This window comes from Andrena cerasifolii, chromosome 15, assembly GCF_050908995.1.
Source record: "Andrena cerasifolii isolate SP2316 chromosome 15, iyAndCera1_principal, whole genome shotgun sequence".
NCBI lineage: Eukaryota > Metazoa > Arthropoda > Insecta > Hymenoptera > Andrenidae > Andrena > Andrena cerasifolii.
The window spans coordinates 7,328,182-7,351,980 of NC_135132.1; the positions used below are offsets into that span (position 1 = coordinate 7,328,182).

General features: G+C 49.8%; 3 protein-coding genes across 6 annotated transcripts; 2 read left to right on the plus strand and 1 right to left on the minus strand.

Annotated features, from left to right (window-relative positions):
• Positions 1–3: 3 nt before the first annotated feature.
• LOC143376786 (sperm-associated antigen 7-like) lies at positions 4–1,466 on the plus strand. Its single transcript, XM_076827456.1, has 5 exons — positions 4–325; positions 399–466; positions 549–637; positions 705–1,042; positions 1,097–1,466. The coding sequence occupies exons 1-5, from the start codon at positions 247–249 to the stop codon at positions 1,222–1,224; spliced, it is 702 nt and encodes a 233-aa protein (XP_076683571.1). The 5' UTR covers positions 4–246; the 3' UTR covers positions 1,225–1,466.
• Exo84 (exocyst complex component Exo84) lies at positions 1,455–5,205 on the minus strand. 2 transcript variants are annotated; one of them, XM_076827455.1, is made up of 9 exons: positions 5,051–5,201; positions 4,844–4,951; positions 4,417–4,778; positions 4,043–4,345; positions 3,825–3,969; positions 3,233–3,742; positions 3,030–3,160; positions 2,534–2,950; positions 1,455–1,736 (listed from the first exon to the last, which is right to left on the minus strand). In XM_076827455.1, exons 2-9 carry the CDS (start codon positions 4,938–4,940, stop codon positions 1,530–1,532), a joined length of 2,172 nt encoding a protein of 723 aa, XP_076683570.1. In that variant the 5' UTR covers positions 4,941–4,951; positions 5,051–5,201; the 3' UTR covers positions 1,455–1,529. The 2 variants fall into 2 exon arrangements, with proteins under 2 accessions (XP_076683570.1, XP_076683569.1); XM_076827454.1 differs by having other exon boundaries at positions 4,844–5,205.
• Positions 5,206–6,644: 1,439 nt separating this feature from the next.
• On the plus strand, positions 6,645–16,961 carry Drep2 (DNA fragmentation factor-related protein 2). 3 transcript variants are annotated; one of them, XM_076827494.1, is made up of 5 exons: positions 6,645–7,949; positions 9,709–9,805; positions 10,063–10,236; positions 11,881–12,239; positions 12,470–16,961. In XM_076827494.1, the coding sequence occupies exons 1-5, from the start codon at positions 7,938–7,940 to the stop codon at positions 13,364–13,366; spliced, it is 1,539 nt and encodes a 512-aa protein (XP_076683609.1). In that variant the 5' UTR covers positions 6,645–7,937; the 3' UTR covers positions 13,367–16,961. The 3 variants fall into 3 exon arrangements, with proteins under 3 accessions (XP_076683609.1, XP_076683608.1, XP_076683607.1); XM_076827493.1 differs by having other exon boundaries at positions 6,647–7,949; positions 12,467–16,961; XM_076827492.1 differs by lacking the exon at positions 6,645–7,949 and having other exon boundaries at positions 9,667–9,805; positions 12,467–16,961.
• Positions 16,962–23,799: the final 6,838 nt, after the last annotated feature.

Consider the following 23,799-nt stretch of genomic DNA (forward strand, 5'->3'; position numbering starts at 1 on the left):
CTACGATCTCGACGCGACTGTCAGGGTGCAGGAATTATTATTAGAAAATCGATCGTTTATTAATCTTTCGCCTCCAATGTCCCTACATCGAGCGATGGAGATTTTTAACGCGGCAAGTCGACACTGCCAGAGTTAATATCGCTCGTCTATATATGTAGGGGAGTGCGATAGTCACAAGTCTCATTCCGTAACTCTAGCAACAAGCCAGTCCTAATTAAACGAACCCCACAGTCGGAAGGACAAATCATGGATTTGCTAGGGTCTATTCTGAGCTCTATGGACAAGCCTCCCGCGATCAGTGACAAACAAAAAGCATTAATGAAAAGTTAGTTGAACGTTAACCTATGCCCTTAGCTGCCCAAGCAACTCTCCCAGTAATCATGCTGTAACTTTTACAGAACAGAAAGAAGAGTATCAGAAGCAGCAGAAAGCGGACGCCGAAAGGTTAAAAGTTTTTCGCGAGAAGGTCCCGATTTTTGAATTTCTTTCTTAACTAACGTTGAAAAAAAAACTTACGGGACACTTATTTCATTCTCGTGTCGCTGCAGGTGGAGGACAAGATCAACAAGTTCCTCCAAGATGACGACGCCAAGGAGTATCGCTTCGCCCCGATGGACCAAATCCATAGAAGTATAATGTACATAAAGGACAGCGTCACTGAGATCGTAGGCGAGATAATATCAGCGCTCTTTTCTTGATTGCAGACACGATGTTGCGGAGATAGCGAACGTTTGGGCGTACTCCCTCGGGGAGGAGGGAGTGGATCGCCATATCATGATCTTCAAGAGGGAGCACGCTCCGTCCGAAGACCATCTGAACGCTCTGCGGAAGGGCGAAGAGTGGAACGAGGAGATAGCGAAGAGGCTGGTGGAGGAGAGGGAGAGACGAGCTAAGGAGGAGATAGAAGACGCGAAGGCTAAGAAGCGGAAAGATGACTTTGTGCCGAACAGCTTTTACAAGGATAAGTATCAGCACTTGATAGGGAAAGAAGCTGCGCTAGAAGCGGCCAGGAAGACTGAGGCCAATAGTAGCTACGGCTGTGGTAAGTAGAGGCTTGCTGCTCGCAGCGAAAGGGTGTTTCATGATGAACTTTTAGTTCCCAGCGAGAATAAGAAGGACCAGCGGAGTATAGAGCAGACTCTGGCGGATATACGCGCGAAGAAGAGGAAGTTAGAAGAAGCGAGCGCCGAAGCAGCGAGTTGTAAAGAGAAGATTGCCAAATAGCGAATTGTTACGACGTTCGACAGAAAGTTTCGAGATTTTGCCGAACTCTGATCTGTAAATATTCTCTGTTAGACAAGTTGCAATGTACAATGTACGCGTTCCCATCTCCTCCGTTATAGGATTCTTTGACGTTCGCACTACTCGTGTAGCTGCGATAGGAGCAAAAGGGATCTATTCGTTTTTTTTTTCTTCGATTTAGTGTATGTATTTACTAAAGAGATGAAACTAAGTTATATGTACAATGTCCTTGCTTTTTTTTTACACCTCCGTGCAGAGTACAATATTGTTACAGTTTCTCCGTGTAGTTAAATGTATTCCGTGGTCGAATACTTTTGTATAGAGGTCCTCGGCGCCGGTTTGGGCCTTGTCGGGGTTAGCGAGTCGAACACGATCTGCTCCTTCAGAGCCAGCAGCTTCTTGAAGGTTTGATTCGTCGTGGATTTGTACAGCTCCAGCCCTCGCACGATTATAACGTCCCGAATGTACGCCGCGTTGTCGTGCACCAGTTGTTTCTGAAACGATAAAAGAGTGAGGCGGTTGTAGGGGTGTGCCTATCATCGATGGCGAGTAGGGCTAGGACTATTTGTCGAATTTTTCGGTATTCGAATAGTCGAATACTTCAGTTGCTCAATTATTTGGCAAATATAATTCGAATACTATTCGAATATATCAGTATTCGAATACTATTCGAATACTCAAATATTCGAAGTTTATTCGTAGCATTCGAATACTTGTAAAATATTCGAATATTGAATTATTCGAATAGTCCCAGCCCTAATGGCGAGTATGACGGTCAGTGGCGGATTTAAGGGGGTAGGTTACCCTCGATAGCCCTAAAAAAGGCCTTTTTCAACCGCAAATTGTAAAGTGATAAATAACAGTAGAGAGAATATTTTTTTCTAGTTTTAATCGTTATTCTATGAGCTTTAACACCAAAAAAAACTCTAAATATCTCTATGTACATAAAAGTTGTGAGTAAAAACGTACAGGCGTGTACGCGGTGCACCGTTTGATGACGAACATAAAATCTCGAAAACCGCTCCAACTATTTGAATGAAAATTTAATGAGAGATGCAGAAAACCATTCCCTACGAGGTGTCGAGAGATTCCCTAAAATATTCGAAACATTCAAGCTTCAAAATACTCGACACACTCGGATTGCTCCAAAATTTCGACCTGCTCGAAGCATGTACTTTCGGCCCACTCGGTTTCGATTTCGAGTACTCGAACTCTACCATTTTTAAAGTTTAGTATCATCGGCCGCCCCTTAAATTCGCCACTGGTGAGAGTGCAGGGGAACGCTTGTTACCTCTTGCTTTAATTTCGGGTTCGTCAGCGACACGATAACGTGCTGCACCTGAGCGCGCATGACGGACACTAGGACCCCGTCTATCGTAGCCATCAGCTCCGGCGTAGCCACGCTGAGAGAGTCCTCCAGCAGGCTTATGTAAATTTTCGAGAAGGCCAATGTGTTGTCGGTCAATGCTAGCCAGCAATCGTTCGTCAAGTAGGATGGCGGCACAGCTATCCCAAGGTCGTCCAGTTCGGACAATAATTTCTGAACGTTTTTACTCGTCTCTAGATTAGTCGGCCGCCAAGTATCTTCCGCTATATGCACCTTCACCGTGTCAACGTACTTCTCGCCAGCGTCTTGTATAGCTTTAGCTAGCGGCGACCTAAGCTGGCCGTCCAGCTGGTAACGGAAATCCATTCCGAGCTGCGTTAACTGGAAATAAAACGACATTATTCGCGTGATAAATGACTTGTTCAAATTGCCCTTTCCAATACCGGTGCAAGCCACTTGCCTGGTCGCAATGGCTCCGAACGGAAACTATACACTCCACCAAGGTGCTCAGGGACACCTGAGGAACGAACAGTTGCTTTGTCAAGTGGGTGGTTAAGTGTTTCACTTCTTGGCTACACCAGACGACCAGCCCTGAATACAAACGCAAGAATAAGAGACTGCGAGGGGAGACAAGAAGTCGCGGCACCGTTTCAACATTATTACCGGACGTGCAATTTGTGGATTGCGGGAAGATCTTCAGGAACTCCTTCGCTATCTCCACGATGTTGCTGAAAGCGATTGCGCTGAGCTGCTTCACGTAAGGCGCGATGGGCCCCTCCCTCTTCACTCGTTTCAACCGCGCTTTTAGCACAGCGCTGCATAGCCGCAAGTACAGCTGGCATGCCTGCGCGCCTCTGTTCAATTGTATCAACAGCCTCACGACTCTACGCGCGCTCCTCAAGCCGCCGCCCTGAAGCGACTTCGCCTCCGCGCCTAATTCCAGCTCCTTCGTCAAAACGTCCACAAGCGACCTTCCTCTATCGTTCACTCTCGACTGGATCCCAGCTAAAAGCGGCGTCGGCTGGGCGTCCTTCAAATAGGCCTTCGCTTTCTCCAGCAGGCTGTACGCCTCCTCGAAGTGGCGCTGAGCTATGCAAGAGTCAAGGTCTTCCGCGACCTCCACCATCCACTCCGGCGGAGGCTCGTGGAACTCCAAATCCTCGTCGTCTACACCTACAAAAGAACGACTGGCAAAATTTAATTTAATTTAATTTCACTTCGTTCAGCGGTACGATGGCGCAACTGCCGAACATACCCAGGGTGTTCGAGTCGAGAGACATCGACCGCGAAGGTATCGGCTTCTCCTCCTTCAAGCGTTTAGCAATATTCGGCGCGTCGGTTGGATTATCCTCAGCCAGCTTCATCTTCTTTGCCTGCTCGCACTTGTCCAGCCATTCTTTCTGTAAAACAAACCCCGATTAAGCTCCCGCCTTTCCTAGGCCTTTACCAGCTTCGTCCTCGCAACACACTAACTTTACTTGTAGCGGTCGCGCATTGAAACACCCTGGTATCGGAGAACGCTAGAAGCTTGAACGCCAGTTTCACCGTTCCTAGGTCCCTGACGTTAACGATAGCTAGGCTCTCGAGATTATAAACGGCCTGCATTTTGTATCTGGGCGGTCCTCTTCGACTGCCGTTCGCCAACCAAGACGCGATCATTAGGACGTCGTTGAATAAATACGCATGGACCCTCTTCAACGGTGTCCCTTCCAGCGGATCCAACTCGAGTAAGGAACCTTCGTGCAGGCACATGCGACCAGGTGTTTCCGCCAAGCTCTGTAAAGCGGCGAAGAAGCTACGTTAGCGATCAGTGTCTCCAAAGAAGCGTCGAAGTTTCCATCGCTCACCATAGCACCTTCGACGTTCTCGAGCAGCTGCATCAGCTTCTGCTTCTGTTCCTCTTCCTTCGATACAGAATCGTCCGTGCTCTCTAGCTGAGATTCGGACAGGTCCTCGAAGATAACGCCCGTGGTCCTGGTGGTTCCCAGTGTGCTCAACAGCGAGCGCTGCTCGCTGAGCAACTGGGACAGCTGATACATCTCGCTCTCCAGGTGCGAGATCTCTTTGGCGGTCTCTATGAACTGCATGTAGTTCTGATAAACGTTGCGCTTCAGCTGCGCGGAAGTGCTGTTAGCAAGCTCCTGAATCTTGCCCCGCTGCTGCCTCAGCTCGTCCGCGCCCACGCATTGAGCGCCCAGGTCTTTCACGACTGAAAGGCGAGCCAAATGATTAGAATAACGCAGGAGCCAATGGAGCTCCTGAGGTGCTACTTACACTTCTCTGGATTGAAGTTCTCCGTCGCGAACACCTTTGCCAGACTGTCCGCCATGGTAGGAAGATACTCGTTACTCTCGGAATAATTAACTCTCATTCAAGCAGACGCTAAAGCAGAAATTAGTCCTGCGGTATATCCGTTATCTCCGGATCTCCGAGTCATTCGCTGGAACACTTAATATGTGTACGTAAAGGACGCTTAAGTACCAAGCTAGCTGTTACCTGCATCTGCCCTGCGCCGTTTTGCAATCTCAGTGCAGCAACTTTGGCGTGTCTTATTCGAGATCACGGTAGGGTCGTGTCAAATTCCGATAACAATGCTGATGTCTACCACCCACTGCTCCTTCTCTTCGTCGATCGCGTGCGGACATCTAATGGGAAATGGCCAAGACTCTAAATTAATTCGAATAACCGACTGATGGAACGACGTTACGATTCGATGGTAATAATAAATAAAGTAGCAAGGAACTGAAAATTATTTAATAATTAGGTGATATGTTATAATTCCTTAATAAATTATTTGCGGACATGGGTTTAGATGAACTTTTCTCGGCGAAACTTCCGAAAACCGGTCAAACCCGATTGGGCTGAAATTTTGCAAATAGCTTCATTTTGCATAAAAATAACGTTTGCGAGAAGGATTTTTGGCGACTCGAAAATTTTTTTTTTACCATTTCAATGTCATTCTCTATCTTACCGACAGAGCGGAGAACCAGGACCTTCGATTCGTACATGTGTTTAAAAAATCCTGTACGCAAAATTTGAGTCAAATTTAATAAGGAGAATGCATTGAAGCTTGGCCCCGTGTAAACTCACATCGGTTCGCTACCATGCTTTACGCGCCCGCGAGCGGGCGCGCGCCCCCCGCCCCAAACTAGCCCAAAACCAATACTAATACCCAGTATCAAGCTGATATCTCTTTCTAAGTTGATCTCTGTTTTATAGATTTTAGGAGATTAATAAGGAGAATGCACTGAATAACTGTTGAATCCGATTCTCCGCTCTGTCGGTAAGATAGAGAATGACATTGAAATGGTAAAAAAAAAATTTTCGAGTCGCCAAAAATCCTTCTCGCAAACGTTATTTTTATGCAAAATGAAGCTATTTGCAAAATTTCAGCCCAATCGGGTTTGACCGGTTTTCGGAAGTATAGCCCTTTTCTCAACTTTTTGACCTCCTAAATACGCTATAAAATTGGTATAGACATAGACGAGGTATAGGATAGACCTATCAACCAATGAATTTTTTTGTCACCGGTTTGGAGGGTCCTAGAACCCTCTTACCATTTTTGTGTCGCATGCAACGTTACCGATGAAGCCTCGAAACAGATTGTAACGCTACGTGTGGTAGGAATTAGAATTGAAGGAGTGTAAAATTAGGTCATTCGAAACCCGCGATTTACAAATGATTCTGTTAGCGTAATAATTTAAAGATCGTTTTATAAACGTATTCCGTGCAACGACCGAGAAAGAAGGATCACAACAAAACACAAACACATACGCCTTTTAACCTTGCTGTCCTATTCAGGTTATTTAACGCAAAACAAATTTATTTAGCATACAAATTTATATAAACAACAAAATTATTTGTGGAAGATATGCTTTCATGATGTAACGTGGAATACCTCGCCGAGAACGTACAGAGTTCAAAACCATCGAAGAAATCGACGAAATGAAATAAATCATACAAATCCATCGAAGAAATACCTACCTGAAAGAGAATAAAATTCTGCTTACCATACCGACTGTAGGAAACGAGGCCACTGATAGAGTGAGCGTTGGTAAAATAGGACGCGCGCGTTACCCTGCAGAGAATAGCGATGGGATAGTGAGAGGGTTGCGTGCGGCACCGTCTGGGACGAGGCCGAGTACACGGGCAAGAGATCTCGTGGGGGCTACGAGGAGGCAACGGCAGCGGCCGTCAGTCGGAAGAGAGAGGCGCGCGTGGGGCGAGGTTGTTGCGGGTGAACTCGTGGGGAGAAGGAGAGGCCGAGGGCGAGGGTGAGGGCGAGGGCGAGGGCGAGGGTGAGGGTGAGGGTGAGGGCGAGGGTGAGGGTGTCTGTACGTACACCGAGAGAGAATCGATCTAAAACTAGGAGTCGCCGCAGTAACCGCTGGGAGGAAGCCACTGTTACAATTTGCCCCCATATGCGCTAGTGAAATCTTAGATCGGGTAATTGTACGGCGAGGGCAGCTAGAATGAGGTGTTCCCGCGGGGTGGTCGCTCGCGTTCGGCCCGCGCGTTGATACACGAGCTCGCGCGATACGCCACGCCGACATACAGAGAGTGCGGAAGTCCAGAGAAACAGCTCGGGGACCGAGGCTGGCCGAAAACGGGAGAGAGGGTACAAGCTAGGGAGAGTCGGCCACGCGCCAGACAAGAACAGATATAGGATTCTTCTCCTCCGCAGAGGCAGAGGGAGAGTGTACAGACACGAATACAAGGGGAGAGGAAAGAGAAAGCGGGAGATACGAATTGGGAGACAGAGAGAAAAAGAGAGAGAGAGATAGAGAGAGAGAGAGAGAGGGACTGGGAGAGAGAGAGGGAGAGAGAGAGCGAGAGAGAGAGAAAGAGAGGGACTGGGAGAGAGAGAGATAGAGAGAAAGAGAGAAAGAGAGAGAGAGAGAGAGAGAGAGAAAGAGAGGGACTGGGAGAGAGAGAGATAGAGAGAAAGAGAGGAACTGGGAGAGAGATAGAGAGAAAGAGAGGGACCGGGAGAGGGAAAGAGAAACGGTGTCGCATCGCAAGGTGTTTCGGTGTACGGTGCACGAGACGGTGGACCGTCCGCGGGAGGAGTACAGCTCGAAGCAGAGGAAACGGGCAGGAACGGGCAGGAACGGAGAGACACGGGCCGAGGAAGAGAAAGAGGGAGAAGCAGGGGCGCTAGAAAGGTTGAAAGAGAACGGGAGAGATAGTGGGTGGGAGGGAGAGAGCGAGAGAGAGGGAGAGAGAGAGAAGGCGCGAGCAAGGGTGGGCGGACAGTAGTGCACGAGAGCATTCCGTCGCCACGATAATGCGACGTGCAGCTTCTTTACTCGTTCCTTCTGAATAAGTGCTCGCTGGGACGGTCCCTTACCTGCAGGGATATGACGTAATGGCAAGAGAGGTACGCATTCTTTGCTTTCTCGTTTCCGGATCTCACTTCTCCCTGTCCGCGAGAGAAACTAGCCACCGATCCCAGTCCCCCAAACGCCTGCCACACGCTCCCCTGCGCCCTGCACCCTGATCCTCCTGCCGCCGGACCATATTCCTGCGACCATCCCGAAACATTCGCACTCCCTCGTCGTCCGGTCTCGGCTTCCACCCCAGTTACGAAGTGGTACCAGCCAGCACACGGTTTACACCGCGAGCGCAGCATCCATGTCGGGGACGCTGTCACGCATCCGCGACGCGGACCCACGCACTCGCACGCACGGGCCACGGGGCCGCAAAGTTTCGCGGTCGGAAATGCCGCATACAGGCCAACGGCCGGGACGCCTAAACCTCCACACTCCATAGAATCACTCCCATCGTCCCGTTCCCAGGTCTCCTCGGACGACTCTCCCTCGCGAGGGTCCAGCCCCTGGTCGCTTTCCCTGGGCCAGGCTGCCTCAGTTTTTTAGGTTATCCTCCCCATCCCGAGATATCGGTCGCGCTAGCGGAATTGTTTACCACCGTTGTCCCGAATCGGGCAGGCCGCAACCTAGTGATACCCTGCCCCTGTCCGAGAGCAACACGCCGAACGCGAAACGCGTGGCCCTAGTGGCCCTAACCCCCCGGGGTCCTCTTGCAATCGCAACACACCACCTACCCTGCACCCTTACTCCGTCCACCCGATTTCTGTTCCCTTCTTTTTTTCATCTGCTACCCGAGAATGATTGAATCAGGTCAGTGTTTTCGACCATAAGTTGCGGCCGCGTCTGCGCCCTGCCCGCTATGCGCCTCCCTGTGCTGAAAACTAGGAACAACCCAAACATAATATTCTCCTTTGGCTGGCATCGCTCCGACATCGTCGCAGCTGGTCCAACGGCGTCGCATTCCTGATCCCGAGACCGATCCCGCGACCTCTTAACCCCGATAATCGACTAATCACCGCCCTCCCGACCCGCCGCCCTGGCCGCCACCGCACAGGTATTCTTCACGGTGTTTTGGGAGGCCGAGGTGGACTCGGCTCGATCCCAAGCCCGATTCCCGCGGAGCTCTTTGAATATCCGGGCACTCGGCGGACCCTCGCGGCGCGATCGACGCCGGCTCGCTAAACTCCGCTCCAATTTCCACGCTAGCGGACGTAGGATACTGTTTTTAGTCCTGTATGTCCTACTTTCCGCCTTCCGAGCGGACCGCCGCGAATTCCGCGTAAACATCGGGGTGGTGGTCCGACGCGAGGTGAAACAGATAGCGCGTCGCGATCCCCGGAATCGTTCGCTGCGTCGCTCCACGTAATTCGCGGGTGCTTTCCTTTCGCAGCGCGATGCTTGTAGCCGGAGATGGAGGCACCGAAAATAGCATGGAAAATGTAAAAAAAAGCTGCGAAGGATAATGTCTACGGGCGCTCGATAATTATTTCTCACGCGGGCCGCGCGATAGGCTTTGTTTATAGTCTGTTCCACTTGGCCATCGCGTATAAAACAAGCAGGGGTGAATTACTTACCCGTTGACCCGGTGCGGACACTTCACTTAACATCTAGGCGATAAGCGTCCTCCGCGCCGGCTCGCCGCGGTTTTATGGTTTCTTTACACGCATTTACCTATATCTGCACCTTCGATTCCAGCACGCTTCGATCCCCGCCGCCCTTCTCGCCCAATCCCGTCCACTACACCCGCGCCTGGTCCTCGTGTACACCGCGATTGAAGTGTAAATGTTGCAACAGCTGATTTCTGTGCAGGAGCTACGGAGCAAGAGACCTTTTAAGATATGGGACAGTTGGCGTAACGTAAGAAAAGGACTGGTCGTTAGCAATTTCGAGGAGCTGTTACACCGGGGTAAGAAACGCGTCCGTTGATATCCACGCAAGGAAAATATGTATAAGTGTGTGTATCCACGCCTTTGTCGCGTTCCAAAGTGCCCGCCCTTTGCGGGCCAGAGCCTCGAGCTCTCTTCGAGTCTCTACACACTGTAGGTGCAGGTTCCTCTCACGAAAGAACAGACATCGCATCCTTCCTTTAATATTCTATCGGCTAGCCTCGAACGCGACCGCTCCGAGTGATCTAATTGTTGTCTCCCGCTTCTTGTCCCCCAGGCAAGGAGAAATTGGGGGTGCCACAGAACGAGAATGTCTCTCTAGTGTTGGAGTCGGACGGGACACAGGTGGAGGACGGCGAGTACTTCAAGACCCTAGCGAACAACACGATCCTGCTGTTGCTACGGCATGGTGAACGTTGGTGTCCAACGGGGGTTGACATCATACGCGCCGGTATCTATCAAACACTCGCGACACGATCGTCCGATACGATCCACGTATATATATACGATATGTGTGTGTGTGTGTGTGTGTCACGAGATTGCAAACGGAGAAACCCGCGGAGCGTAGGCTAGCGGGGCTGATAGGATTGGCCTATAAATTAGTCGACAGCTGTGGGAATAAAAATAGAAGGAGGCTCGCGTGGCTCTGTGTAGCCAGCGGAAAGTAGGCAAATAGGCTGTGCTCCAGGCGTAATTTGTCGTCAATTCATCGAAAAGGGAGGCGGCCATGGCGCACGCCGCTAATCAAATATTCTAATAGATTTTATCGGGAAGCCTACTCGCCGCTCGCTTCTTCCGCTTTCCCACTGGGCTGGATGCGATCGACGCCGCGGCGAGGAGGCTGAAAGGCGCACGGCACGCTATTGCGTGTCGCGCATTGTCCTCGCGGCAGCTTTTATCTGCTCTTTTCACCGCGCGAGTAAACAAGCGGCAAAAAAGAAGCGAATGCACGGGAATAAACGCGAGCGACGGGATACTTTGTCCAAGGATATGCTATTTTTATGCGCGGAGGGAAAAACAGGGGGTGGCGCGCGATGGATCGAGGATGTCGTCGATTGACTTGCACGCGCCACCGTGAAGCGTGAGATTATAGGTCAGAGCCGTGCCGCGTAACTAGCGACGGATTTGCGATACGGTGAGGCGGCTGGATCGCCGGATATGTAGTAGCTTTTGGGTAGACGAGCTTTCGCGAGAAAAACAGAGCGACCACTGTTGAGGCGCGCAGTGTACGTTATTTATTTAGGCAGTAAAGCGCGGTAGCCATTTAGGTATGTTTATATGAATTGGGAGAAGAAGAAGTAGCGACGGGGCGCGTAGCTCAGTGGCAAATGCAGTTGCCTGGAAAGCGAGAGGACACGGGTTCGATTCCCGATCGGGGGCCGGTTTCGTTTTTTTCAACGTTTAAAGTGCGTTTTGACGCGACAGTGTAAAAGTCCCATGACTTTCGCTGTCGTGACATTGTATTACAGCGTGAATAAAATGTTACGACGCTAAATCTCACGATATTCGTAACCATATCGTAACATTTGATTCACGCTGTCATACAATGTCACGACAGTGAAATGTCACGGCTGTATTTGTCACGTGCAAACGGACCTTAAATGTTACGACATGATCGCGACATTTAGTATTCACGACGACAGAAGTCACATGATATTCAGTGTCATAATTACCGGTAAATGTGTCACGATTCACTGTCATGTTCAAACGGACCTTTCCCACGTCTCGAGGAGGCACGGTGTCTCACGTGTCGTGGCGAGTTCCGGAGGCGTCAGAACGGGCCGCGAGAGTGTACACTCGGTGAATAGAGGAGGGAGGAGGCGCAGCAGGTATCGATTCATAAGAACAATAAGACAAAAGTGCAGATTCGTTTGGAGAGGGCGATCAGATAACGATTTGTTCCGCGAGCGGCGTAGGTGTACGTCGCCCAAGTACGCTCGCATGGCGTCGGTTATCAACCTGCTATCCTTGTACACCTGTAAAAAGATCGATTCGCTTCGCTTCCTCGCGCGTTACGATGCCGAATGCCCCTCGAATAGCTGCGCGATGTCCGTGGATCATCATGCTTTGACAGTGTTTTCCCGCTTGTTTGCAGCGATTTCAGCCATTCCGAAAATAGTCTGCGAGACTATCCACGCCCTGGAGCTGCACGATGAGACGCCGTCGTGGAAGATCATGGACAATAAGGGGCGGGTCACGGTGGTGCTGCACTGGGACCAGCGTTCATCCACGTCGTCGCAGGTGCAGCAACAGCAGAAGGGCCAGGACGCGCAGAGCTCCAAGTACTCGCCGACAAAGAAGGCAGACCTGAGCGGAAGCCAGCGGCCGTCGCTGGTGATACAGACCAGCCTGGACAAGCTCAACTACCCGGGGAAGCAGGGCCACCTGGCAGGCGAGATAGGCGCCGGCCGTTACGCCAGCCCCCAAATCACTGTGATAAATCATGACGACATGGTACGATAATCGGCGCTCTTTCGATCCCCGTTCATTCCACTTTGACTGATTAACGCGAGGTTTCCGGGTACAAGACGGCTCCAGTCGCGCAGCGGGGCGTGAAAAGCGGCGGCACGTTGCGCTGGGAGTAGCACAACTGTTGCCCGCTACCCGGAAGCCTCGGTGTGTCGCTATCGCGTTGTAGCCTGTCGAAAGCCATCCGTTTAAAATCGCCGTGGTAACGACAGCAGCAGCAGCAGCCGCCGCAGCCGCAGTCGCAGTCGCAGCCGCACGGGATTCCCAGCCGGCTGGTGAAGCAGGGCACCAACTCCTTCGACAGTACCACCATCCATATCCACACGCCCGAGTGCTCCAACCACATCCACCAGCCGGTGGTGCGGAATGGCAGCCCGGTGAACGGGGCGGATGGCGGACCCAGCGGAGAGTGCGACTTCCACTGCTGCGCCCTGCACGAGGAGGGCCGGAGGATCGCGGTGCACAAGTCGGTGGCCACCTCGCCGATCCAGGATGCCCAGCACCAGCAGTACCAGCCGCAGCAGCATCACCATCCTCACCAGCAGCAGCAGCAGCAGCAGACGCAGACGCAGACCCCGTCGCCTCAGCCGCCGTCCTCCCTGTCGGATGGTACGAGGCGGCCGGGCCTGAGCAAGGGCCACGTGAGATTCTGCGACACCGCCGACGAGGAGTCCAGCCCCCGTCTGGCCGGAAACTCCGCAGGCGGTGGCTTCCACATGCACCACCATCACAACCACCACCAGGAGCACGACAGCTCCGAGTCCGAGACCGAGAACACGATCATGGAGGACGAGATCGTGACCTCGGAGAAGTTTCTACTGCTCATCGATCAGCTCACCGTAGACCAGAAGCACCTAAGCATCAAGGACATAGGGATAATACTCGAGCGGCTCAGCTCCAAGATCCTGGACGTCGAGCGGCTAGATCGCGAGAGCGAGAGCGAGGAGTGTTACAACTGGACGATCAAGGCGATCATACGAGGCGACGTGTTGAGGGAGCTCGGGGTCATTTACAACGGCAACTACTACGCGATCTCCGAGCACCCTGGATACAAGGAGGAGTCCGAGGAGAATAACGAGGATAACGAGGAGGAGGAGGAGGATAGACTTTAATATGATGCTGTTTTACTAGATAGATAGATAGATAGATAGATAGATAGATAGATAGATTATACACCTATTAATGGTTATTATTAAATATAGTACGTACCGAGCTGCGGGGGTGGGGGTTTCAAGACGATTCGCGAAAGGGGTGGCACGAGAGGAGGAGAGGAGCGCAGGGGGTTTGGAAAAGCAGGGGATAGAAATATTGAAGGGAACGGGGGTTAAAAGTGTCGAGGGCCTGGGGGAGGGGGTGGTATGATGGCAAGGGAGCGGCGAAACGTGATTTTTTTTCAAAATGTTTTCATAATAAAACAAAGGAGCGCGTCATAATGAAAAAGAGAAATCATACGATACCTTATAAACTTAGTTCTAAAGACGGTTGTTGAAATATGTACTTATTAAATAGTATGTATACTTGTAGGAAACGTTTTTGGGATTACGGACATTGATTCCGTAACCGTCCACAACACTGCCCTATCTAAAAAAAAAAAAAAAAATACGAAGAGGAGAGTGAGAGAAATAGAGAAAGAGCAGCAAGAAGAGGAGACGCGAGTAGCGCTCGCGCGCGTAACGATCCCGATCGGCGCGCGCTCTGAACGCGATCGCTCGAGACTACCGAGACTGCTGCCGTTACCGTTGCGCAGAGCGTGAAGAGGAGGAGGAGGAGTACGGAGAAGAAGCCGAAGGAAATACGACCGAAGTGGAGGAGGAGAAATAGAGGAAGACCTCGATCCAGTAGCCGTCGCTGGTCCTCCTAAGGATCCGCGAGGGATCGCGCTGTTAGAGTACTACATTGACTTTCGTCGGAGTCGGGCGTCCCCCTTTGCCAAAGAGATCTCGAGTTTCTTCCAGAATTCACAGCAGCACCGCGCCGAAATTTGCACTTGAAATCGATCCGAACGATTTTGCCCGACTCCCGCTGTATTATCACACCCGCGGCACACACGCGCCACGGTCTTGACACCGTTAACACGAGACACCCGGGGCACAGGCGCGCGGTGAGGCGCACGGGAGCGTGCGGGATGGCATAGGAGCTCGTTCAGGATCTACGTTAGCGGGCACGCTACCGTTAAGTGATACCGATACATATAATAAGGGGATAGACGCGCCGCGGGCACCACCTGCCCACGGTGCGACTCGCGAAACTTTGCAATTTTAATATATTTCTATTGTAAGTATAATTGACACTGCGAACGGGTCACACGACGGACAACTATTCGATAAACGTATGTAGCGATAACGTCGTGCGAACGAGACACACTTTATACATAACGATATAAATATACGGATATAAACTACGCTCCGTAGAGGACTCGGTGCTCGAGAGTAGAGTTTGAAAGCCGGGAGAGGGAACACGGCTCGGTTGCTTTTCTTTTCTGGGTGGGAGGTTCGGGGACGAGAGCCGTTTCCGTCTGGGCGATCGGTCTTCCTCGCGCGCCTCGCTCCGCCCATTCGAGGCTTCGGGCGCGCGGGAACGGAGACTTGGAATGCGTGACGTGTTAGCGAGTGCCTGCGTCGAACTTGATGAGAGAATAAGTGTGTGAGCGCCAGGGAGAGTGAAAGAGAGAGAGAGTGAGGTGAATCGTCTTTTGTTGCGCGACATATCGCTTCCCTCCTAAAGCCGACGACGACCTTCTCTTCGCGGACGATTTAGTAGGTCCTCGCCGGATTGAAATCGCGACTCCCGAGGCACGTTTCCAGGTTTTTCCGTATCGTAGTGTCACACTTTAAACTGCTGTTAAACGAGCGACTAATTAGAACCGACTAAACACAGGGGTAAAGTAAGCTGGACGAATAATAAAACGAGGAGTAATAATGAATAATAATAAAAAGGAACAAAAGGATTGTTATAAGTTGTACACTATTGTTCTTTGGTACGTACGTGCGTCGTTAGACCCGCCGAGTCGCATTGCCGTTTATTCGCGCAGCCTTCTCCCCGCGATCCCCTCGGGACACGCGAGCTCGAACCGGTTTTCGGTTCTCGGAAGGATCAACAGGGGGGACGCGATATATCCACTTCGACAGAGAGAAAGAGAGAGAGAGAGGGAGCACTGAGAGCAGTGGCGCACTCAGGATTTAATCTCGGGGGATCCGACTTTAACGCATAGAAATTCATTAAGTGTTTATAAAGATTTATTTAAAGAATCAAATCCACTTTTTTTTTAACAATGCTTCTTCTTTTCCAGGGCCCCTCTGGGTGCGCCACTGACTGAGAGAGCACAGAATAAGTAACCTCGCATTACCGATTACCTCTGTGTATCTGCATGGCCGCGTCAGGCTGAGCCTCGACTGCGTTTCGAGGATGAGAACAGTCAGAGAGAGAGAGAGAGAGTGAGCGAGAGAGAGAGAGAGAGAGAGATAGAAAGAGCGAGAGAGAGAGAGAAAGAGAGAGATGTGCGAGCGTAACGAAACGATGTAGCTGCCAATCGATGTAGTTTGTCGGTACACGCGCGTCTTAAACTCTGTACGCTTTCGTCACTTACAATAGCGCCTCTTGCCGCGTAGCGCGTTTAGATCCTATATCGATATTATACACCGGTTCTGTGGAGGTGGGCCGGGCGAGCGAAGAGAGAAGAGGAGGGGACGAGAGAGAGAGAGAGAGGAGTGTGCGATCTTGTAAGATTTAGAGAACGAGTCTTCCCTCGCGCGATACGAGTGGCCGGGTGTACGCGTGCACTCGCTACTGCAAGTGGAACGAGTCAACGATTTCCGCCCGTGCACCGGGCGCTCGCGTCTCTACGTAAGAATACACGCCACAGGCAAACACGAACACTTACACGCAAACACACACACCGACACACACGCGCGCGCGAGACACGAAGCAAGGAGACGAAGCTATAATCACAATCTGCAATCCTACCGTGCACTGTCGAAAACGAAACATAAGATGAAGTAGCGCGAGTTAAGGTTTTTTAAGCATTACGAACGATGTACTGACTTTTTTAACGACGTTTTATCACGTTACCGGAGTAATATAAATAAATGAATATATATATATATATATAATATAATATATACATATATACATACGAAGGGGATATTAAACAAATATATATATAAATACGAGTATAAAGAAACGCACGAGCACACCGCGCAGCGTGGCATGCACACGGCAAAGTGTTGCGAGTGTCCGAATCAGTATTTGACGAACGGCGGCGCCGATGAGCGAGAATGTACATAATAAAGAACCATATATATACAATGTATCATTGACGAGAACCTATGACATCGCCGAGCCGTGGTGTAACGCGTGTACGAACTCTGATCGGAGGGGAGGAAATAAATGAATAAAGTACATGAATTAAGTAATGGCGAACAGAGGAGCTGCTTTCCGTGGCCGAGCGAGAGGCGCCACTCGCGAGCTCTCCCTCGCGAGATCGCCGGCTGGAATAAGGGCGAGAAGCTTCGCCGATTTGCGGGCCGCGTTGGCGGGAAGTAAATAGATCGGGATCGGTGAGGATCGATGATGGTTACAGGTGACTTGCAACCCTTATTCCAACCGTGGATTCGGCGACGGGGACCGCTCGTTTCCTCCACTAGCAACAACAATACACCACACCATTGTACCCACGATACGTAAGCAAATAAATGAGTGGAATAAAAAGGGCGGCAGCAGGTCGGGCTTTTTAATACTTCAACTCTTCGCCGACGCTTCCGCCGCTCTCGGCTGCTTCAAGGGGTTATATATGTTCAGTCACGAGGGGATGAATGATTTTAGGATTTTTTTAGGGGTTTTATTAAGAAAAAATAAAAGAAAATAGTTATTGCACCTGACTTATTCGTCCGCAAAGTGCACGAAAAAATTTATTTATGATAATTTTTGGATTAAATTTTTTATGATTCTTGAGGTGCTTGAGGCACTGAGAGAAAAAACGGATCCACTCACATTTTTGGGGGAATTGAGTTAGTAGCAATAATGTATTCCAATAAGTTGTACTAATCATATGAAATAGGAAATATTATTTTTTTTCCATGTGGGTTATTAGAGCGTTTTTGCTCTCGATGCCTCATATCTCCTTTAAACATCGATAGGTCCGAGAAATAAAATGATATTCTTGCAAAGTAATGTTGCCATTATGGGCTGACGAGCCTTTTATGAATATTTTGTTTAACTAATGTTTTGTGCGCAAGCACAGAGCAAAATTTCGCATGAAAAAAATTGATTCAACTTTGAAGTGCTACAAATAGTTTGTTCTCTTGAAATTAAAAAATGTGGAGCTTGAACCCATAATGGCAATACTGTTTTAAAAGAATATCTTTTTTGACCATTTTTTCTGCACTGTTCCAGAGAACCTCAAAAATCATAAATAATTTAACACAAAAATTATAGTAAATAAATTTGTTCGTGCACATTATGGACTAATAAATCACGTGCAATAAGTATTTCCTTTAATTTTCTTTAATAAAACTGCCCTAAAAAAAGCTAAAATCAATCATCCTCGCCGCGACTAAATGTACGTAACCCTTTAAGGTCTAAACACACTTACGTAGAAGCCCTAAGCAGAGAGCAGATAAAGGCAAACTTTTTATTGAAATAAAATTTCGAATAACGAATAAAAGTTAAAAAAAAACTATTTGTCAAGTGTGGAATAATTCAGTGGGCAGAAGAAGAGATCGTCCACGCCTCTCTTCCAGAGATGCGCAATAAAGTTGACTCGGGTTACCGAACGACTGACGAAAGTTTTTGCTCAACATCGATTCATTATTCGAAATTTTATTTAAATAAAATTGTTGCGCTACTGGAAGAGAGGCACAGACGATCTCTTCTTCTTACCACTGGCACCCCAGTCCTGATCCACCACGGACCTGAAAAGTGTGTTTGGACCTTAATTCCCATCGCGGCCGTGCGCGCTGCGCATTCCACCAGCGAGCAACCTGTTACGCCGCGATAATTCAGGGTGCGCCTAGCGCAGCGCCTGATCATCCCCGATTTCCAGATCTCCGGATCTTCGATGCCCGGAGTTTCTCATTAAACTGAAATCACTCCGCGGCGAGTGCACCGCGGCGAGATTGATATTTGTTTCTTATCGCCCCAGCCCCTTCTCCCCGTTTAATCGCGCCGGATGAAAAGGGAGCCGAGCCGAGAGCTGGCGACGATAGCCGCGGCCTAAAGTGATTAGTAAAAAGCTCTCGCGCACTTATCCGCTGGAAGAGGATCCTTCTGTCACGCCGCCTTGGCGGCCGCGGCTACGGGAGGCAAAAGGTAGAATCTCTCGCAACAGGCGACAGGGCGTATTGATCCACGGTGTTCCATGGCAACGTGCTTTCTCTTTCTTCGAGAGTGCCGTTTTGTTTATCGCCGGATTACGCGCGGCCACGCGCGGACACGTTGTTCCTCGGGCACCGTTCGTCCTGTGGGAGCTCCAGACTGATAGGATCTCTCAGCGAGCGAGCCGCTTGGCCTCTGTGCTCTCCGCAGGCGTTCCGGGAATGCCGCGAACCAGTGAAACGTATTTTAATTACGGGACGATTTCCCGTGCGGCAGCGCGGGCGCGATTCCAACCGAATTCCCAGCTCCTGACGTCATCGATACCCCACGCAGCGGTGGCATCGATTATTCGATACCGCGAGGGAAAATCCTCCGCCGGAGGCTGTCCTCTCCACTTTCGTCAAAGGATCTATTAGGCTTCGTACCGCGAGGCTGGTCAAGCCCCGCGCGGCTCGGTCGTGTGGCTGGGAACTCGGAGGATCTAGGTCCCCTTCGCGGAGAAGTAGATAACAACGTTAGAACTTGAGTCGCAGCTCGCGATGCCCTCTTACGTGGCGCGAACCCTGCCCCGCTGGAACACAAGCGGCGTCGGTAATCGGAAATTATAACTCGAGCGTAAAATGGCATTTACACGTCCCCCTCTCTGCGCCACCCACCCCTCGACCTCTGTTAACGTAGTTATTACCGCCACGGTAATTATAATGCGAGAGTTTAGAGCGACGCGCGGCTCGGTTTGATCGACACCGCCACCGGCGAAAACCCTTTGACCTGACCCACTTCGCCGGCTCAACTTTCCGTTCCCTTTTGCTCCCACGCCAGCGGGAGCTGAGGGTTTCTTTCCTTTGTGAAGGACGGAACGGCAGCGGGCGAACTTCTTCTCGACAACTGGAAACGCGCAGGGGGTAATTCGAGGGTGGATTTGAAGGGGAAAGGTGAGATGTAGTTGGTGAAGGGGCAGAGGATTGGAGAAGGGAAGAAGCTGCGCTTGGGACTGCTGGTGGAGTCGTCGGTGAGGCTTAAGGATGGTTTAGGACGATGAAAACACGGTGATTTTTAAGAATTAATTTCGGAAGAAATATAAAGAGAATCTTTCCGAAACTTTAAGGGTGTTTTACAGTGTATTCAGACATCCATAAACCTTTTTTTTTATTCTATATTGTTTTATTGGTTTAGAAGAAGTTTTTGTTAATTGGCGTGAATTTATATCGTCGATATATTAGAAAAATAAGAAAAAAGTCGAAAATTGACTAAGTTGTGGGACTTTAACGAAAAAGTTGCAATTTTGACGGAAAAATTTCGACGTTTTTAGGTATGCAAGAAAAATGGTTCAATTTGAATTCTGCATAAATGGTTTTCATTCATCGACGATATAAATTTATGTCAATTAAGAAAACCTTCGGCTTTTTTAATTCAGACAAAAATTGGATCCGCTAGGGTGTACACTAGGGTGGTTTTTTATTTATTCTTGATAAATTTTTTTCAAGATTATCTTCGGAGCACCCTCCAGAATAGTTTCAAATAATTAAAAAAAAATCCGTGTAAAGTTTGAGCTAGATCGGATAACGGGAAAGGGTGACTCTGGGCCCTTAAACATTTCAATCATTATTTAACAGCACGCGAAGTCGATTTTATATAATATCCTCGAAGTTATTGATTAAATAAAAAAATATGTCAAACTAAAGTTGCAGATCCGGACAAGGAACATCTTTTAAGTTGTATTACTTTTTCTCGTGCGACAAACGGTTTTCGAAAAAAGTCCGAAAAACTAAAAACAAACTTTTTTCCTCAAATTTTGAAAGTTTAAATGCTTCAGAACACTTTTTATTTATGAAGGCCAACAAAAAATGGAATTTTTATTTTCGAGGACTATTTTTTAAACATTAAGGGGGGGGGGCATATACCGAAATATGATATTTTATGGAATAACGAAGCAGACGTTCCTTTCAAGTTTCAAGTGCAGTAGACATTTTTCCAGTTTACTTGCTTTGAAATACAACTTGGCTAATGTGAACGAGCCTTAAAGCTCGTATCAAGATCTATTTCACGTCAAGTAAAGTTGAATCAATCTCTCTACTTCACTTGAAGCACGAAAGAAACCTGTAAAGACATTTCAAGTCAAATGAATAGCAAAAGCCCACATTGATAAAGTAGTTTCAAGTTACTTCAATTCAAGCGTCTTGAAGTCGAAGTAACTTCACTAATGAGGATGAGGCCTTAAGGCTCACCTAGCAGACCCTGCCTCAGACGCGTCTATATTAGGAGGTAGGACGAAACTGGTCAATATACAAATCGGTAGTTGACGGAGCACTTGCGAGAGAGCGGGATCGGTAGAAATGCCATCTTGCGGCGCCTCGAGGTATCGCCGCAAATCCTAGCACGTCACCTCGGGAGACGAAGCTGATCTCGGATACCGTTCCGCAGTGGTAGAGGTCCGCGCCCGGTCAGCCTCCGTTCACCAGGTTCCCTCGTTCGATTGCCCGACAGCAATTAACCGGGCGATTCCCGTCTCCCTTAATTGCGCCAATTAAAATGCAGCCTCGCGCGTATTTTAACGCCCGCCCAGGCGGAAAGGTCCTCGTTTCGCGACACTGTTAATTACCTACCAAATACATGCCTACTGGCTGGTGTCGATTCCCCTCCCTAAGCCCGAACAATTCCACCGTATTAACAGCTCGCAGAAAATTCTGTGGGCCCCGGGTTGCGTTCCCAACAGCCGAGAGAGTTAGCCTACGCCGCGAAACCCTGCGAACAGCTTTTATTACACCCGGCCCGCGAGTCGTTCCGCCCTTTAACTAAACTCTGCCTCGACCCCTCTGGTACGTGTCGGTAAACACGAGTTTGCCGTTGGTAAACTATGGATTTCGGTTTCGGTAAACTTTGTCTCGATTTCGGGGAGGAAGTTGGCGCGGAACGGTGGTCGGGGCGCAGCGACGGGAGGACCCCGACGAGCGGCTGGTCAGCTTTAATTGCATTGGACGGCCGAGCGATTATTTGCCACTACCTGGGGCCAATCTCGACTCCTCGCCCTCTTATAATGGGCAAAACACACGCGGCGCTCGTTCCGCGTCGGCAGGAATTGGGACGACACCGCGGCGTAATCCTCACGGCGAGTTGAATGGGTTCCCTGGCTCGCGCGACAGTCGGCTCCCCGGGCGAGAGCAATCGAATTCTCTCCGGCAGTTTCTTAATAAATAGATGAGGGTAGAGGGCCGCGACCGGAGATACTCGAAACGTCACTCGTGGGCCAATATTTGCCCGGGGCTGACGCGACATCGGAGCGACAAGCTGCTTCTCCGCGGAGGAAAAAATTTAAAGAAATTGGTCCAGGTGGCAAACGTTCTGAGGGGCCCATTTTCCGGGAAAATCAAGTGGTTTACCAAAAACGGACTAAGTGTACCTACAGAAAATAATAGAAAAAAAATATGGTGTTTGAATAAAGCATAATATTTTTGTGAAGATAAGGCCCTAGAGGACCCTCTGGGCAGGGGATTATTTTTCAGGAAAATGAAGTGGTAGTTTACTAAAAACGTGCTAAATGTAGTAGTACAAAAAATATGGTGTTTAGATAAAATCATAATTTTTTTGTGAAGATAAGGCCCTAGAGGACCCTCTGGGCAGGGGCCTATTTTTCAGGAAAATGAAGTGGTAGTTTACTAAAAACGTGCTAAATGTAGTAGTACAAAAAATATGGTGTTTAGATAAAATCATAATTTTTTTTGTGAAGATAAGGCCCCAGAGAACCCTCTGGGCAGGGGCCTATTTTTCAGGAAAATGAAGTGGTAGTTTACTAAAAACGTGCTAAATGTAGTAGTACAAAAAATATGGTGTTTAGATAAAATCACAATTTTTTGTGAAGATAAGGCCCTAGGAGGCTCTCTGGGCAGGGGCCCATTTTTCAAGAAAATGAAGTGGTAGTTTACTAAAAACGTGCTAAGCGTAGTAGTACAGAAAAAATAATAGAGTGCTTGGATAAAATGCTAATTTTTCTGAGATATTTGGCCGTGAGGGGCCTTCTGGATAGGGGCCCAGGCGGCAACTGCTCATCGGCCGCCCGTTGAATCCGCCACTGGAGCGTGGATCGCTGAACGTAGACGCGGCGGTGGACGTGGCCGTCTCGAGGAGCCTTAATAATTCACGGCGATCTGATAATCCGGCCGTCAGTCATTTTCAGAAAACTTAGCCTCGAAGGTGTCCCTTCTATCCACGCTCTCGAGAAAGCGGCGGCCTCTGGCCCCAGGCACAGAGGCGCGGCGGTTATCTCGCTGAATCGCGCACGTAGACCAGCAGTTTCAAGTAAATTGATTGCAGCCTAAGATTTCACCCGGGCGAAACGAGCCCATTATCGTCCACGGGAAAGTGGCTGGATAAGGCTCAACGGCTTCCTACCCTTTTTCGTCTTCCGTCCCCCCCGCTTCTCCCAGGAATATGCTCCGGGCCCCATAAATATTTATTACGTATTATTGCGTCTGCGATCGGGGCTAATTCGAGTGGGAGCCTGCGACGCCCGAGGATTAACGAATGGTAATTCGAGGGACACCCTTGGAGGACCATTTTATCCCGTTGTTTTCCGGCCCGAGGAGGAACGAGGCCGCGCGGGCGTTAAATTCGCGAGGCTCCCAGGCGGAACGCGCCGAGTCGGAGGGCCGAGGCACCGTGCTCGCGGAAAGTTAAGAGAGACGGAGTTTTAAAGCGCGGAGGCACGCGCGACCAAGCGTTAAGTCCGCCCGGAGCGCGGGGGTGGCGTCGCGTTTGGCACAGCTGGCTAATAATGCAGTTTATTTTCGCGCGACATCCCGGAGTCGAGCTATCGATACCCGCCGCCCGGCAGCCCCCTCGCTCTCTCTGTTTATTCGGCCGAAAAAAGTTAATCGTCGAAAGTTGCCGGTGGACTTTGCGGCGGGAGGGCGCGCGCCCGCGACACAGAGCAAATAAAGGAAATGGCGCGGAACGGATGACATAGTGCCGCGAAGATTCGGCCGAAACTTTCGTCGCTGGCAAGAATGGGCCAAGCAGAAGCAAGAAGGGGGGGAGAGAGATCGCACCGCGGCGCACGGAATTACAGGCGCGCGCGATTTATCGGCCGTCACGCGTCCTTTTCTTCCGAATATTAACGCGACGCCGCCTGCGACATCGCGCAAACATTGTTCAAGAGCTCGGCACTCGATGCGCCGCCGATAACGCGCGTCAATGACTCGCGATACCGAGGCGGCTGAATCCTGTCGATATCGCGCGA